Source organism: Lithobates pipiens, unplaced genomic scaffold, assembly GCF_037356315.1.
Source record: "Lithobates pipiens isolate NorthernLeopardFrog02 unplaced genomic scaffold, aLitPip1_a1.2 Scaffold_22, whole genome shotgun sequence".
Lineage (NCBI taxonomy): Eukaryota > Metazoa > Chordata > Amphibia > Anura > Ranidae > Lithobates > Lithobates pipiens.
In genome coordinates this window covers 96,443,629-96,462,734 of record NW_027507784.1, presented here as the reverse complement: position 1 = coordinate 96,462,734, position 19,106 = coordinate 96,443,629, and the positions used below count along the sequence as shown (strand labels likewise).

At 40.6% G+C, this 19,106-nt stretch overlaps 1 protein-coding gene across 5 annotated transcripts in view; it reads right to left on the bottom strand.

Annotated features, from left to right (window-relative positions):
• Positions 1 to 19,106, bottom strand: part of LOC143923962 (sodium channel protein type 2 subunit alpha-like) — a 372,282-nt gene that overhangs the window by 80,655 nt on the left and 272,521 nt on the right. For all 5 annotated transcript variants that reach the window (XM_077447919.1, XM_077447918.1, XM_077447920.1 and 2 more), the window contains 3 exons: positions 12,873 to 13,008; positions 9,790 to 9,944; positions 827 to 1,000 (listed from right to left, as the gene is read on the bottom strand). In XM_077447919.1, coding sequence (XP_077304045.1) covers positions 827 to 1,000; positions 9,790 to 9,944; positions 12,873 to 13,008 — 465 coding nt within the window. The remainder of the gene's footprint in view (positions 1 to 826; positions 1,001 to 9,789; positions 9,945 to 12,872; positions 13,009 to 19,106) is intronic.

The following is a 19,106-nucleotide window of genomic DNA, read 5'->3' as shown; positions in this document are numbered from 1 at the left end:
TGTAACTGAATTAGGACAATTCTGCAAAGATGAGTGGGCCAAAATTCCTCCAGGACGCTGTAAAAGCCTCATTGCACGTTATCGCAAACGCTTGGTTGCAGTTGTTGCTGCTAAGGGTGGCCCAACCAGTTATTAGGTTTAGGGGGCAATCACTTTTTCACACAGGGCCATGATGGTTTGGATTTTTTTTCACCTTTAATAATAAACACCTTCATTTACAAATTGCATTTTGTGTTTACTTGTGTTGTCCTTGACTATTGTTTAAATTGGTTTGATGTTCCGAAACACTTAAGTGTGACAAACATGCAAAGGAACAGGAAATGAGGAAGGGGGCAAACACTTTTTCACACCACTGTAAGTGGGTTTAGTTCCGCTTTAAGGCAGGCTCCACACCTTTGCGTACAAGGTAGCACATGTTAAAACCCACATTTTAACATGTGTTACTGTAACCCATAACAATGTACTGTATATGTCCATCATTGTGTTGTGCCACTCCTCTGCCCTTTAGCACACCACAATGTACAGATGTGCATTCACTTGTAGTGCACTGCATTGCTCAAAAATAGTGCAGGTGTGTTTTTCTTTCATGTGTTTCGGCACACTGGAGACCCATTCAAAGTGAATGAGCTAATTAAGGACAACAGGCATCAGTGCAAGAAAAAAATATGCATTAACAAACATGCACAGATGTGAATACAGTCTAAATGATCACATTCACATATAATATGTTAGCCCAATTAATACAGCAAAATTATGAACAAGAATTCAATGTTGCATAATTGATACAAAACATGAGTGCGTAAAAAAATAAAAATAAGATACCTACATCAACAATCAGGAAGTCCAACCAGCACCAGGCATTGGTGAAATATTTTGCAAATCCATAGGCCACCCATTTCAGAAGCATTTCAAGGATAAAGATGTACGTGAAGACTTTATCAGCATATTCCAGCATGGTTTTAATTGTTTTCCTTTGTTCTATGTAGATATCTTCAAAAGCCTACCGGGCAGAAGTTTGAATGTATCAATTATTCAGGTTTGTTATCCAATTACCAACTCAAATTATTGAACAACTTATCTTTATGTGCCACAGCAAACACAATGAATGTATTAGAGTGTTTAAAAAGGTCTAAGTAATATAGATTCAAAAAAAAAAAATTATAGAGGAAGCTTATTAATAAAAATTAAGGTTTGCCCATAGCAGCTAATCAGGTTACATCTGACATTTAGTCTGCTCAATTAGAAAATAAAATACATCTATGGGTTATGGTGGGTGAGAACTTTTATTCAGTTTCTTCTACAAGCTTTCCAAGGTGCCTGATGTGAAATCAGGTGCCCTACTATAATTTTATAGGCAAAGGCCCATTTCTTTCTAACAGTATTATGTTTTATTCAACCATTCTTCAAATGCTATGTACAAATAAGTAAAATCAGCCTGTTGAAAAGAATTGCCCCTAATACTCAATGCTGGCATTGAATGAATAGATTTTTTATACAAATCAACTAAGGCACAGTGCCATAGGGTGGCAGCACATGGTCAATATTTATTCTGTGTGATCACGTAACTAAAGTTGCAAGCAATATATTGCCTCCATTGGAACATATGAGAGGCAATAAAAGGAAACAGAAGTGCAATGTCGGTCACAAAGTTAAAGCAGACCTTCACCCCTAAAGACAATGTGTGTGCACCTGGCTCCAGCACCCTCATTCTCCCATAACTGGATATTTTTGTAACTGCTTCCAGAGGCGTAGCTTGAAACTTGTGGGCCCTGATGTAAAGGTTGACCTGCCCCCCCCCCCCACTACTTCCAACGTGCGTGCAAATACATCTCAATTTCCTCTTTACATCAGAGGACAGGGATCACCGCTGGAGAATCAGAGGAAATAGACCCCTGGCAGGTCACTTGGCAGAGCTTCTCTCCTATCCCAGCACTGTATACAGCCCCCACACCACACAGGGCTGAAATCCAATTCCTTTACACACATCTGTCAGTCTTCACAGGGTGTATCTGGCTTTTATGTTGCCCTTTTGACCTGTGAAATTCTCTGGTCGGAACGGCAGAGTAGTTGCAGTGGGCAGATACACCCTGTGCAGATCATGGCTAACTGACTGTGTTGTAAACGAATGTGATGTCAGCCCTGCAGAGGAGGAACAGTATATAGTGCTGTAATGGAAAGGAGCTCAGCTGGCCGGGCATAGCATGCAGGATGGATGGAGTGGTCAGAGGGCTTTGGGGGGCAACTTAGATCTGGGAGAACAAAGCCATGGGACACAAAATCTGGAGCCTGCAGCCCTTCAGGCCCCCTCAGGAGGTGTAAAGGGATTTGTTTTAGCAATTTATGAAGGTTTCTCTGTCAGTGTTTGCAGGTGTTGGGGCAAGGTCACCTCCCGAAGGTGTGTGTCTTTTCCCCAGTTGTCAGGGAAGTGGGGTAAGCAGACATCCCTGGGTGGGAGGTACAGAGAATCCCAGCTCATGACTAGGACACGCAGATCGGCATCATACCTCACCAGTGACATCAGTCCCATCGTGGCTACAGGACAGCATTCCCCTCTTGCTTCAATGAGCTTGGTTACTTGGTTAGAGGTGATTCAGTACGCATTGTGCGCTATACAAGTATTTTATTCATTCATTCATGTTGCCAGCACACAGCACAGACACTTCCCCATCCTGGGCTGTTCTCATATCATGCTCCACTCCACTCAGGAAATGGCTCACAGCTTTTCTCCAGCCAATGGGAACAGAGGGTTGTGGACCGTGGAAGGCAAAGTAGAAGCCCAGTACTGAAGCATGGCTGTGGGGCCCTAGGGCAGATCGAAGCTGGATTTTGTGGAGGATATGATATGACAGGTAGGCTGCAAGTGCCCCCTGGAGCTCGGGCCGGGGTTGCGATTGTGACCCCTGCAACCCCTTATGCTATGCCCATGACTGCTTCTTTATTTTTCGTGCTGCAGGGCAGCACTTTCTCCTTTCTCACCTTTCGTTTGGGACCCAGCAGAGGCTTTCAGCTTCTCTGTGCATGAACAGGTTTCCCTGCACACAAGTGTAAGGATGGCACAGTCAAGAAGATCAGGGACCTCTGTCTTGCCTGTGCATGCATGCAGACTTTGGTGCGCACGCAGTTGTGCCGCAGGACTCTGCCAGGTCCCAAAGGCCAGGAAAAGCCCATCTATGCACATGCTGTGTAATCAAAAATTGTGACACCAATAGGAGGGGGGGGGGGCACAGTACATAGGATTCAACTTCCTCCTAAAGTAATCAATCTCAGGACAATAGGACATACTCCAAATCAGTCGCATCACAAACAATCTCTGCAATTTCTTTTTATCTTTTTGATTTATGCATTTTTTTGTCACCAGTGGAGGGGGGTTAAGATTAGGAGACTTTAAGTAATCAATCTTAGGACAATAACACATGCTCCAAATGAGTCACATTGCAAACAAAACAAAGATCCCTTTCGGTGGCTATTAACAGACATACATGAAATTGCATGATTACTCAACTAATTCAATAATGTTTAACCACTTGCTTACTGGGCACTTAAACCCCCCTCCTGCCCAGACCAATTTTCAGCTTTCAGCGCTGATGCACTTTAAGGCCGGGTTCACACTATAGCGATGCGGGAACGCCGCGAATCTGCGGCGTTTACCCGCATCGCACACCTCCCGCCGGCAGTTCACACTGCCCTATGCGGACGGCTGGGAGTGTCAATGTTATGTTAATGACACCCCCAGATCCGTCGGCATATCGCAGTGCGATCTGCCGACTCGCACAGGAATCGGATCGCATGGTGTGAACCCCCATGCGATCCGATTCTGTTGCGGACCCAAAAAAGGGTCCCGTGCGAGTTTGCTGCGGGAGCGCTGCGAATTCAGCCATACTATCTGTATGGCTGAACTCGCATCGCTACGGAGATCGGATGTGATTTGCTGTGCGAATCACATCCGGATCTCCCCCCCGCAGCGGTGTGAACCGGGCCTGAATGACAATTGCGCGGGCATACAACACTGTACCCAAATGAAATTTTTATCATTTTTTTCCCACAAATAGAGCTTTCTTTTGGTGGTATTTAATTACAGCTGGGAGTTTTATTTTTTGCTAAACAAACAAAAAAAGATAAAAAAAAAAAAAAATCATGTTTAATAGTTTGTTATAAAATTTTGCAAACAGGTCATTTTTCTCCTTCATTGAAGTGCGCTGATGAGGCGGCACTGGTGGGCACTGATAGGCTGCATTGGTGGGCACTGATAGGCTGCACTGGTGGGCACTGACAGGCTGCACTGGTGGGCACTGATAGGCATAGTTAAGGAGGCACTAATAGGCACAGATAAGGCGGCACCGATGGGCACAGATAAGGCGGCACTGATGGGCAAAGATGGGCACAGATAAGATGGCACGGATGGGTGGCATGGATGGGTGGCACGGATGGGTGGAACTAAGGGGCACTGATAGGTACCACTGATAGATGGGATTGATGGGCACTGATAGGTGGCACTGATAGGTGGCTCTGATAGGTGGCACTGTTGGGCACTGATGGGCGGCACTGATGGGCACTGGTAGATGACACTGATGGGCACGGATATGTGGCACTGGGGTGCAGCACCTTTGTTGAGGCAGATTGTGGGCACTGCTGGGTGGCACTGTGGGCACTGCTGGGTGGCACTATGGGCACTGCTGGGTGGCACTGATGGGGGGCACTTATTTTTTATTGAGGTGGCACTGGCAGGGGGCAAGTGGGCACTGGCAGGGGGCAGGTGGGCACTGGCAGGGCTGGCCGTGATTGGGACTAATGTCCCGATCACGGCCGTCGGTGATCGGCTCTTTTTTTTTCTCCTCGCGCTGTCAGCGCGTGGAGGAATATTAGCCGATTACCGGCTCCGTTGTATCACATGATCAGCTGTCATTGGCTGACAGCTGATCACGTGATAAGGGGTCGGGATCGACCCCTTGCTCGGATCGGTGATCAGGCGAGTCTCATAGACTCGCCGATCACAGAGCGCGCCACGCACGCCCCTCAGGGGGCGCGCAGGCCACTCGTGCACGGGACGACGTCAATAGACGTCGTCCCGGCAAAGGAGGTCCGCGCTGTAGCCGTCATTCGGCTATAGCGCGGGTCTCAAGTGGTTAAAATAATCACCCATTTGCATCCAGTCTTAGTGTGGCTGTAACTCTTGCCTAGCAAATCTGGGTTTGAATCCCACCAGGAACAATGTATGCATTGCATTTGCTCTCTTGTGCTTGCATGATAGGTTAAAGCTAAACAACATGCAGGTATAGTGTTTTCCAGTGTTTGAAGGAACGTTCTTACAAAAGGGAAGAGCAAATAACGGCTATAACCGTATCAGTGTGCTGCTGCTCCTTCATTGTAAAAATTATAGAATGGTGTGGGTCCTGGACCAGGCTATAATACCGTATATACTCGAGTATAAGCCGAGATTTTCAGCCTCTTTTTTGAGGCTGAAAGTGCCCCCCTCGGCTTATACTCGAGTCATCGCTGTCTGCCCGCTCGATCAGCGTGTCGAGCAGACAGACAGCGGCCATTCTATTCAAAAGCCGCGCCTCCGGCTCCGCCTTCGCCTGTGATAGGCGGAACACTGAATTTCCCAGCAGCCTGTGTTCCGCCTATCACGGACATCGTATCATCCTCGTACTACGGACGAGGATGATACGACGTCTGTGATAGGCGGAACACAGGCTGCTGGGAAATTCAGTGTTCCGCCTATCACAGGCGAAGGCGGCGGCGCAGCTTTTGAATTTTACAATGGCCGCCGACGAAGAGGGCACGGGACGGAGGCAAGGCAAGGCACGGCACGGCACGGGACGGGACGGGACGGGGGCAAGGCAAGGCACGACACGGGACGGATGCAAGGCAAGGCACGGCACGGGACGGAGGCAAGGAGGCAAGGCACGGGACGGAGGCTCGGGACAAAGGTAGGATGGACACACACACACACACACACACACACACACACACACACACGGATGGAGACACACACAGGGATGGATGGATGGATGGATGGAGACACACACACACAGGGATGGATGGATGGATGGATGGAGACACACACACACAGGGATGGATGGATGGATGGATGGAGACACACACACACAGGGATGGATGGATGGATGGACACACACACACACAGGGATGGATGGACGGACACACAGGGATGGACGGACACACAGGGATGGACGGACACACAGGGATGGACGGACACACACACAGGGATGGACAGGCATGTCTCACCCTCGGCTTATACACGAGTCAATAAGTTTGCCAGTTTTTTTGGGGGTAAATTGGGGGCCTCGGCTTATATTCGGGTCGGCCTATACTCGAGTATATACGGTACTTAACTTCAGAGCACACTGCAGGGAGGTTTAGTACCTGTCTGTGTTTTCTAGTAAGGTTGCGTTAATCAAAAGGCTGTCAAGTGAAAATTCCACATTTTTACATTGTATTTACCTATGTATATCAAAATCAAATAAGTGGTGCTGCGCTACCTTAAAGTTAAAAAATTAATAAATTAGTCTAAAGTGCCTGGTGCTTACTATTAATTACATACCAAGTTGCATATAACTAAACAATAGTGTAAACCAACTATCGTGACCATAAATAAAATAATAAGTGAGTAAAGTGTCAGGTGCTAAAATGAAACATACAATATATAAACAATATTAAAGTGTCCAGTGCTTCATAGGTTCACAATCGCATAAACCGGTGGAAATATATAGTGCAAGCAAGCTCTTTCCTCAGTAAAAATTGACACAATAAACTAAAAACTGTATCAATAATGACACACACGGGAATCACACAGTGCAATTGGAGCACATGAGTAAAGTAAAATCGCAGAAATACATGCTATTTGGCAATTGTCTAAACAATTTAGAAATTTGATCTGTTTACGCATTTGCTCACCTCCAGTGGAAATGAGAATCCACGTGAGGCTACTAATTGCTGGCATAAGCCTGCAAATACCAGCTTTAATTAATCCCTCTAGAGTAGATACTGTCTGAATGTTGTGATATAAACTAAAATTTAGGGATTGCAGTAGGAAGTGGAATGAATTCACACATTGTAATGATAATGTAAACCAGTAATGTGATGGTGTTTCTGGCATGTCTGCCATGCGTATCTTTGACTGGTGCCATAATAATGGTCATAGTCTTGACAGGTGCTTTGAAAATGGTATTTTATTCTGCTAGATTTTTTTCTTTTATGGGCATCCAGAAGGTTTGTGCCATACCTACCTGTCATCAGTTTAACAAAGAAGAGCAACAAGCAAATCCCCACCAAAGAGAAAAATTTCTTTAATTACCCGGCGCCAAAAAGAATAACTGGTATCCTAGCCCTAAGATGAATTGCCCAAGGGTGTATAATTGTGGCCCCTATGTAAGCTCACCAGAGAATGTAAAAAATTGCATCAATTTATTTAGGCCCACTTACATGGGTTTGTGGCTACCTCCATGACCTAATTTACTCCCATTACTCTATTATATTAGTCTCATATAATGTAAGGTGCACTGTCGATTTACATTTTAATGCACACCTTGTGAACAGGTAAAGGTGTCCAATAAGATGTGGAGGAACCTTCCAGAATGGATGAGGCTCAGTATATAAAGGGTCTGCTGCCCAGGTAAACTTGCTGTTGTTCAGCATCAGCAAAAGAGCTTTCTCAAGGGAATGCACCAACATGCAATGCCACGCCCACCCACGTGTGCGTGGGATGTCATCCTGTCAGCCAATGTTGTTTCCTTGTGGTCCACAGCGGCCGCTAGCTACAGTTTTACAGTTGGCTCTTCCTGGTTCCTGGTTCCCTCCGCATCACTTCCTGTGAGGGCATCCACTGGAGGATTATAATATTCATCCTTTCTGCTGTCACCTACTGGGACCACCTACTGGAGCTTTATGATAATGCCAGTTCTCTACTGATTACATGTGAGTGCAATATTGTTTATTTACCACACCAGTCTTTAATAAATACTATACTGAGAATGGTGTGTGCTCTGTTGGTTTGTTTTTTGGTCTTTTTCCATGCCCATTGGAGATATTGTAGGGACTGCCCCCTGTCGGACATCCTACAGATTATCTATAGATATGTGGTGCCAAGTATTTTTATGTGAGTGCATACGTTATTGCTTCACTTTTCTATGGTATTCATACATATTACACTAAGACAGTGGCACTCTCTCTCCTTCATTTTCTTTTTGTTTTAAATTTTTTTACTTTAATACCACTATACGATAGCATCTAATTATCCAAAGCCTTCTTTTTTTAAAATCAGATTCTTTGTATTTTTATATACAAATAACAAAAAAACAAAACATTAAAACAATACAATCAAATTATCCAAGCAGCATCATATAAACAAAAACAGACATTACATAACAAAAAAAAGATGAAGAAAAAAAAAGATGTATACCCCACTGTTATTTTTACCTACAGGTAAGTTTATAATAAGGCTTACCTGTAGGTAAAATTAATATCTTCTAAACCTGCACCGCTTAAGAGATATTCATGCTGCATGCAGCCGCTGACATCAGCGGGCAATGCATTCTGAAGGTTCGGCATATTGTACCGGAACTTCAGAGCTTCTTGCCAGAACTGGAGGCTTCCGTGCACATGCACAGGAATGACGTCATCACGGCTCCAGCCACTCAAATTCCGGAGCCCGCGAACCCAAAAGAAACACCGGGGAACATGTCAGCCCTCTCAACGGTGACCAGGTGCCACTGCGGGGGCTTCATTCTAAGGTAAGTATTTCATAATGTGCTAGTATGCGATGCATACTAGCACATTAATCCATTGTCTTGCAGGTTTTAGTTTTTTGTGTTTACTACTGCTTTAAAGTGTATCTATAACCAATACCTTTTTTTTGGATAGAGTGGGGAAGGACAGGAAGTGAGCAGATATCTACATAATAGTAACAGAGACAGAAGAGAAAAGTTTTTTTATTTTTTATTTAAGCATTGGAATGCTGACAGTTTTTTTCTTTTTTACTGAGGTCTGTTTCACTGGTCCAGATTTATTTTGGGTATGCATACACTTTAAGGCTCTCATAGGCATGAAACAAAAGTCAGCATCCACAAAGTGTTCTAATTGCTGTATACAGTATGTGTTTTTTTTAAATACAGTTTGTTTTAATGCACATCCAAATATTAACAATAAATTATAAATGATAGATGTATCAGCAAGTAGTACAAGAAAAAGCACATCCTCCATGGAGGAGTCACTTGGAAGTTCCAAGTGGGGGTAAAGGAAATGTGAACCTCAGTACCCTCATTAGGATATTACAGTGTGAATGAATTTAAAGTTCCTGGGTGGTCCGAAGACCAGAAAACTAGAGGTCATGTTTGGACCCAGGAAGAGGAAAAGAGAAAGCCAAATAGTGGAATAGGAGGGTAAAAGAAGGTTGGTGGGATAAAAGGAGTGGGGGAGGTTAAACATGAGTGGGGATTAGGGCCTTGGCCCGAATGGGAAAGCTCCTCCATTTCAGCCACTCTAACCAGTCTTTAGAACCCATCTTTGAGTGTGGGTGCTGAGCTGTTTGACATTGAACCAGAATATAAAATATATAAAAACACATCCCAGGTACATTGCCCATAAGCATGACTAGAGATTTCAAATAGAGTTTCTGGGGTGGGGCTCTATGGTGTAAGATGTGCTAACCACTAAGACACTGTGCTGCCTTTCTTCATTAAATGATAATAGCTGTTTTAGGGAGCCAAAAAACAATAATAATAACAATAATAATAATAATACAGAATGTTAAAAGTCAAAGGATTCCCTTACCAGTGCTCCACTACTAAGAAGAATCATGAAGATAATGAAGGTTTCAAACCAGTTGTGTTCAACAATTGTGTAGCAGGTTTTCCTGAATGTCCACCAAATCTTGCCATTATTTTCATCAATGTTCACAGTGCAAATTGGAAACCTTTTTACACATCCTATTATAAGAGATTAAATAAAACAATTTTTTTAGCATCTTGACTAGATGTTCGGCCTTATATAACTGCCATTATTTATATAGTTTTTGCATCTATGGTTGATATTGAAACAGCTTTTGAACATTCTTATCCCTTTCCTGTAGAGGGGTCAGAGGCAATAGATTAGGTGAAGTTCTACAACATGGATAATTGCAAATAGCCATTCTTAACCACTTCCCGACTGCCTCACGCAGATATACTGCAGCAGAAGGGCACATACAGGCAGATTAACATACCTGTACCTTGCCCTTTAAGAGGCGGCCCGTGGAGAGCTCTGTGACCGTGATTGTGGGTCCTGCGGACCCGATGCCCGTGGGGATACCCGCAAACATCTCACAGTGAGGAAGAACAGGGAGATGCTAATCTAAAAACAAGCATCTTTCCGTTCTGCCTAGTGACACTGTCACTAATCAGCTCTCCCTGTAATCGGGAGCGCTGATCAGTGACGTGTCACACACAGCCCCTCCCCCCACAGTTATAATCACTCCCTAGGACACACTTAACCCCTACAGCGCCACCTAGTGGTTAACCCCTTCACTGCCAGTGACATTTTTACAGTAATCAATGCAATTTTTTAGCATTGATTGCTGTATTAAAGCCAATGGTCCCAAAAATGTGTCAAAATTGTCCGATGTGTCTGCCATAATGTTGCAGTCATGATAAAAATCACTGATCGAAACCATTACTAGTAAAAAATTTTTTAAAAAAAACAATTAAAATGGCAAAAAGCTATCCCCTATTTTGTAGACGCTATAACTTTTGTGCATATTGCGTTTTTTTTAACCAAAAATATGTAGAAGAATATGTATTGGCCTAAACTGAGGGAAAAAATTTTTTAAATATTTTTTGGGGATATTTATTATAGCAAAAAGTTAAAAAAAATTAGTTTTTTCAAAATTGACGCTTTTTTTGTTTATAGCACAAAAAATAAAAACCGCAGAGTTGATCAAATACCACCAAAAGAAAGCTCTATTTGTGGGAAAAAAATGTGTCAATTTTGTTTGGGAGCCACGTCACACGACCTTGCAACTGTCAGTTAAAGTGACGCAGTGCCAAATCGCAAAAAGTGCTCTGGTCAGGAAGGGGATAAATTCTTCTGGGGCTGAAGAGGGTTAATATGCATTTGTGGCTTTGTAACAACTGAAGGTAGGAAATGCAGGTACTGTAGTTTTTTTTTATGCTTATAAAGACTGTGATGTTACATGTACTGACTGTTATAAAAATAACATTTTTGAATATCGGACACTAAACAATGCCTGCAAATACTTTTCAGGTTCACAGACTCTTTCCATTGCATCCAGGAAGACCTCAATCCTGGACAGACTGGGGTTGATTTACTAACACTGGAGACTGCAAACTTTGGTGCAGCTGTGCCTTGTAGCAAATCAGCTTCTAACTTCAGCTTGTTCAATTAAGCTTTGACAAAAAAAATGGAAGTGTGCCAGATTTCTTTGCAGAGCAGGACCAGATTTTGCACTCTCCAGTTTTACTAAATCAACCCCAATGTGCACCTGGACCATAACTTTGATTCAAACGTGGAGCAAGGTAGCCTTGCTCTTTCTATTCAACAGTTAAATGTTAGAGTCTCGGTGGCCAATATATACTCTACCATTAAATTCTGAATGTGATGGGGGTTTAGCTCTGGTAGAAGCCAAGGCATATTTGTCCAGAAGGATAGACTTGGGGTCATACATAGGTGCAATAAAAAATTTCTAGCAAAGTCAAACCATAGCTGTCCTACCAGGACTTGGCTAAGTGCTCACTTATTATCGAGTAAGCAGACAACCAACAGTGAAAGTTGAAAAACTGTAGACAGTTTTACCATCCAGTCTATGCTATATGCATATATAAACTTAAAGTGGAAAGATTTTCTATGTTATTGGGGAAATATAGAAGTATTAATTGAGCCCTGTAGAACCTTGAAAATGTCTCCATGTGCCCTAAATTGCCCTGAAAAATAGTTGTGCATCCCCTGTGCTTAGGTACCCCTGTGACTTAAAGCCCAAATCCAAGAATTTTAAATAATTCACCCTTACAGTGCCCCCCCCCCCCCCCACTGTAAGGGTTGAATGCTTGTTAAATGTACTGCTGCCTGTGATGGCTAGTCTCATTCAATTTGAAGACTTGGTGAAATCATTGCTGGGGTCCTTCCTGAAGGATAGTTGTAGTAGGACCTGTAGTGCAAGGATCTAATCACTTAAGCTTCATCTATTCTGTGAATCTGTTCTTTCTGAACATTTCCTGCTGATTCTTGAATATTCCCCCACCAGTCAGCTGATCATCAGTAATCAAAGAGAAGTTATGACATGAGTTAGCAAAGGCTTGCTACTGTACCAAGATGGCCAACTCGACACAGAAACACTGTGCAGATTGAGGCCAAAGACATTAATATAGAAAAGATTAGACACAGTACGCCTATAGGAAATACTTATGACTAATTCTTTGCTGCTTGCCTTTTTGGGCATGGATTCCACTGTTCAAGCCTTTGTTAGGTAGCATGTGATTTTAACATATAACAAATTACAAATGTATTGGCATCTAAAGCAACTTTTAAACCTTTTGACTGTAGTTCAACTTTAATCATAATTGCTGCAAGAGCCATATGCATTATCCATCTGCCCTACCTGCCTTATGGTCAGTAATATGTTTACTTCTGAACCATAGGTGTGCTTTAACACTGGCATCAAACAAAGTAAAAATATGGCATCAGTTATTTAATAATTACAAAGGTCTTCCCTGCAAAATTTACAAGTCAATATCTTTTTTTCTTTGCACAACATGTGTTTTTTAAATTTACAAGTATATTGAAAAGTTTCTCATTATATAATCTTGCTGTGTAGGCCAACTGCCAAGTAAGAAGGCTTTAATGAGCAATGTTCTCCCACTCACCTTCTGTGAAGCATGCATCTGGCTCCAAAGCTTCCTCCGGTTCAATATCCACCAGCTCCCCTTCTCCTTCCACAACTACCCCAGGGGGCCTGATATCGACTGTGCTACCTTCAGATGAGCTGGTCATGTTCAGCTTCTGCAAATAAATACCCCCCCGCCATAAGAAAATATTAAAAAAAACGCTAGATCAAGAATTATGAATGTTGTATAAATTTCCTATATTTTTGCTAATGAGTGACATTTGCTTTGTTAGTTAAAGTCTAAAGTCTTATATGTTTATTTTAGAACAAGCCATGACTGATCTTTTTTAAATTTTCTGATTTAGCTATGAAATGTAAGCTTAGGCATTTAGTCTTAATTTTAAAGTATTTTTTACGCCTCCAGGCTTAGAATAATAAGGTGGTTCGGGGCCATTTTAATAATAATAATAATAAAAAAAAGGGGCATAGTCTTGGATCTGGACCAAGGCATGGCACTCTTAGTAGCTAAGCCTAAAAAAAGCTTTTTTTGCAGAGTAGCAGCACATCTAGATTTTCGATGGCAGAAACTACAAAAAATTACTACTACTATTAAAAATACTTCTTCAGAGGTACATAGACATTCATACTCCCATTCTACAGGTGTACATGATAATGTGCAGCAATGACGTGTAGCATCACTACAGAAAGAACAATCAGTCCCGAAAGAACAATGGGCTGTCAGCTTAAAAATATGAGCTTGACAGCTCTTGTACTCCAACAGAGGTCTTCCAAGTTGCTGCATTGGACCTCATGGATCGTTTACCTCATCATTAGATCCCTTATTGGGAAATGATCACCAAAATGAGAAGCATTAACATTTTCCAAAAACTTTCACTATTAAAGATTTATTAAAGATTGTGCTTAAATAATCATTTTAATTAATAATTATTACTAGCCATTTTCTTGATGTGTAATTTCCTTCAATTTCAATATAACTTTAAATTTACTTGCAATTTATTTAATATGTATTGTATGTGTCCAGTAGCTATAGAAAAAATGACATACTGTATATACTGTGGGATATCATAAAAGTGACTAGCTAATTTTGCCTTTGCCTTTTGACCTGTGAAAAGCCTTAAAGCGGCTCATAAATCCATTCTCACCAAACAGTAACAAATTATCCTAATAGTTTTAGGTGCTAAATGTCATCTTTCTTTGTTGTTTAAAAACACATATTAACATTCAAAGTGTTTTTATAAAAGAAAATGCAAAAGACCAGTTTTCAAGCAATTGCATTCATCTGTCAATGCACCCCATTTTCACTGTGCATTTTCAAACTACTTTTCAACCCGATATTCATACTTATTGATGGGACTCCAACAACTAATTGAAATTAGTAAAGCTCAGGATTTATTTGTTGTTTTTCATATTAATTTTTAATGTTTTTCCAATGTGCTTCTTTTTTTTCTGTAATTTTTGTGTAGGATCAATTTACCCGAAACAAGTATGAGTAACGTTTAATTTCATAGTAGTTTCTTGTTCTGGTAGCATACACAATCCGCATTCTCTGATCTCGTTTAATGTTATTACTGTATTATGTATAACATCATCAATGGCTGTGCTGATAAGTAGCAAATGTACACAGGGAATGATGGAAGCAGTAATAACTATATCGTATAAATTCACAAAATTTGGCAATGCAGAAAATATTAACAGATAATACTGTTTGTATTAACAGTAAAAGATAAAGAAAATTATTTTAAAGCTGAACTCCAGATACTTTGTAAATACACAGATAAAATACATATATGGGAGTGTTTTCCCTACCAAATGGTGTGTGTTACGTGATAAATATGATACATTTAACAAAATATAATTTAGAAGTTTTGAAAATGATGTATGCACACCAAAAGTTGTGGGTTCTTTACACACAATAAATGTGTGGATTGGTATACAGCAGAATCGGTATATTTCATATTTATTGGTATACAAATTTTATTGTTATACTGTTTAAAAACAAAAAATATATACAACAGTTGTTGACAAATTTGTTACATGAATCTATGAATACTACGTTTTTTAATTGAAATGATTGAATTTACACTAAATTTATTTCATGACAGTATTAATGTTAATAATTTGTAACTGCGTTTAAAAGAGAATAACAAATACAAACATGTTTTATGTCAAATATTCAAAATTGAAATAATAGTAACTGTAATAGTAAACTGTATGGTTTTATAGCTTTTTTTTGAAAAATAGTAGAACTAAATGCTTCCATCATTTACCCTGATATAAAAAAAAAAAAAAACCCTGCCAAAATGCTGTAGGCAAAGCAAAGGTTATAATAAATTTAAAGGTTAAAAAAGAAAATTGAACAGGAAAGAGTTTGCTCCACCGTTTCCCTAAACCAATGAAAAGAAAGAGAAATTGGGTCAAGTGCCGAATGACAATAATATGATAATCCGATGTACAATAGTGAGATATTAATACAATAGTTCTTTGTTCAATTAAGCATAATTAAGTAAGAGATAATTAAATCATCTAGTACAACAGCCAAATCAGTGATTAGCAGATTAACATGCTTGTGAAGGAGGTGGAGGCTATCCCCTCTTCAGAGCCAATGAAAACCAGCATGAATGCCAATTTACTTTCTTCTATTTAACTGTAACATTATTTGTCAATAAGATAGTTCAGTGCATCATTTTTTTTTGTATTACATCACTAAACACATGACACATGCTTAAAGTTGTTAAAATACATAAATAAATAAGTAAAGAAAATAAATAAACAACCAAAATATTTTGATTATTGCAAAACCAACAGAGTTTACAAACTGAACAAAATATTTTTAACTTTTAATTATTTAAAAAAAACCACAAAAAAAACACATCATATACACAAATATGATTAATAAGACGTTGGGTACATTAACTGTATTGACAGCTGTTTAAAAAGTTATAAAGGCCTAACATATGGAATGCAATGAAAAAAAAACAAAAACAGGGATTCCCTTTTATAAAACACAACTTAATAAATTATAAGAATATTGGTCCAGATTAAAGAACTATAACTAGAAAATCGTTAGAAATATTGGACCGTAGATCTCAATACTATGCAAAAACATTTAAAATATAAAACAGCGGTCTCTCTACAAAGGTTAAACATGCCCCCTGCTGATTCAGCTCTGCAATCAGCAAAGCTCCTGCTCCCTGTTAGACCTCATTCATAATGGGGATTTTAATCTATGTCCCTGGGTTAATTGGCCCAGGGATGCACAGGTGTTGGATGCATTCCCGTGCCGGTAGTCCTATATCTGTCCAGCTCTTTCCCAGCCATTGCGTCTCAAAGTACAACAATGGGACTGCCGGCACAGAGGTGCACGCAACACCTGTGTATCCCAGAGCTGGTAAAATATGACCCTGCACATGACGTGGATTAAATTGCCCCATGTGAACAAGACCTAATTGGAGAGGTCTAGCTTCGACCCGGCAGGGGTATGTGGGACCTTTCACACGCAGAAAGCAAGGGTCTTTTTCTGCAAGGGGATGGGTTTTCTACTCTGTAATTGCTTTCTAAAGAAAAGAAACTAAGACTTTGAACACATTTTGACACAACTGGAATGAATTTAGCTAATTTAAAATGTCTTTTCAGTTAGGCTCGGTTCACACAGGGGCGACTTGTCCAGACGACTTAGCCGCCTGACAAGTCGTGCTCTGTTCTGTACAATGGAACTGTTCTAATAGGAGCGACTCAAGTCGCTCCGACTTAGAAAAAAGGTTCCTGTACTACTTCAGGCGACTTGCATTGACTTCTATACAGAAGTCGTTTTGCAAGTCGCCGCTGATCATGTACAGGTCGCGGCGCTGCAAGTCGTGCCACCCCTGTGTAAACCGAGCCTAAGGCATTAACTTTTCACAATGGAAAATATTGGCCATGGAAGGTTATCTGTTAGTAAGGGTGGCCATACATGGTCAAATTTAGAAAGAAATCATAAAATTTGTGTGTTTTTGCGATGGTCCCACCATTGATTTGAAAATTTGACCAACCAAGCCTTTAAATTTACCTCGTATTGCTACAGAAAATAATTTTCGTGGCTGGGAATCTTCTTTTCTTTCTGGGAATTTTCTTTTCTTGCACATGCGTATTTCTTCTTTGATTACATTTCTTGCACAATTCTCCCATCATTGATTGGAAAATGGTAAATTTTTCAAAAAAATTTCAACATGTCCAATTATTCAAATTCGATGGCCGCGTGAAAATTGGCTGTGGGCTACTAATGGTGCAATAAAATACTGAAAATTCTTATATAAGATTTTTGAAAGAAAATTCTTTCGAAATTCAACCTGTGTATGGCCTGCCTAAGAACACTGATTAACTTATAGCAATTGATGCCATTTAATTTTTAATATATAACCAAATATGTTTTTTTATAAGGATCATTTCTAAAGCCAGCCATAGCTTGATCAAATTTGATCCATCTATGGGCAGGCTTAGAGTACCCAGGTCGGTCCATTGATCGACTTGGGTACAAACCAGCATGTCAGATTTTTAGCACGCGATTATTGCCAGTGACTATAGTGGCTAGCAGTAATCATTGGAGGGACACAATAGTTCAACGGGATCCCCCCCCATCAAAACTGACATAATCTTTGGCATGCTTAAGAAGATGTTAGTGTATCTCGCATGAATATCTTTCAAGCTGCCATTGTAATGTTTACCTGAAAGAAATTTTTGATTTGCCATTAACAGTTTCACATGCGTGTTGATTCTTAATTTGATGACATACACAGATCTCTAGATTGGTCAACTAGCAACTATATGATTACTCTGCAATTTGGTCAGCATTTTCAGTGAACAACTACTGAAATAAAATATTTTGGCCACACACTGTATCCTATCAACTATTCTGAAAAGACTATATATCTATATATACAAAGTGTATACTATAAGTATGTTTTTAAATATATTCACATTCTGGTCTCTTTAACTTGTTTATACAAAAATAACTTTTAATAACTTCCTGGTCCTCCTGCCAGGACCTGTTGTTTGTGACTTGGCCAACATTATGCACACAAGCCTTTAGAACCCTCCAAAAGGTAAGGCTCATACCCATATCACAGATATTTTTTGTAAAAGTTGGAGAAACTAAGTTGGAGAAGCTAATTTAACTAATAATTATTTTGCATAATTCTCTTTGGTCTGGATGGTTGGGGTATGTTAAGAGAAAAAAAAAACACTGCAGATATATGTGCCCAGCTCAAATTTCCTTAATCAGGTTTACATCCACTTTAAAGGAGGTGTAAAGAAGAAAGTGTTTTATCTTAATGCATTCTATGCATTAGGAAAAAAGCCTTCTGTATGTAGCAGTCTCCCCAGCTCCCCCTAATACTTACCTGAGCCCCATCTCTCTCCAGCGATGTCCATGAGTCCCTCAGCCATCCAGGACTTTCCTCCTGATTGGCTGAGACACAGCAGCAGTGTCACTGACTCCCGTGGCAGTCCATCAAAGTCAGTTATCCAATCAGGAGTCAGAGGGGTGGTGCCGAACTGCAGCTTCATGTCTGAATGGATACACAGAGCTGCAGCTCAGCTCGGGTGCCCTCATAGCAAGCTGCTTGCTGTGGGGGCACTCAACAGGAGGGAGTGGCCAGGAGCAGCAAAGAGGGACCCGAGAGGATTAGGATCTGGGCTGCTTTGTGTAAATCCCATGCACAGAAGAGGTAAGTATAACAGGTTTATTATTTTTATAGGGAGAAAAAAAGACTTCACAATCACTTTAATAAATCGATTACTATACTAATACCACCAAATGGCTACTTGAAAGAACAAGCACAACATTTCCCTATCTTATTCCCCTATAGTTAGGCTTTTGTTATAATTAGTTGAAAATGAATGAGAGTGGTATTCCATCCAAAGCTATTTTTTACCATTTGGATAGAGTAGGTAAAGGTCAGATCCTTCATGTCTGTTGGGGACATTTCCCCACTTCCTGTGACACTTAGAGTATTGTGTAAAAGAAATCTTGAGCTGCTCTCTGGAGCTCTATTTGTATTTCACTGATATAACATCATTATTTAGGAACCTCCAAATCAAGACACAGAAAATCTACTTCTGGAAGGTGAAACAAGAAATTTACTTCTCAGCAATGTGCTGGGTGAGAGTAAGACAGGAAGTATGTAAGAGCATCCCAGCGGAAACAAAGAAGGACATGAACGCTCAGCTGAGGATCTAACCCTTCCCCACTCTGTAAAAAAAGTTTGCGTTAGAGCTT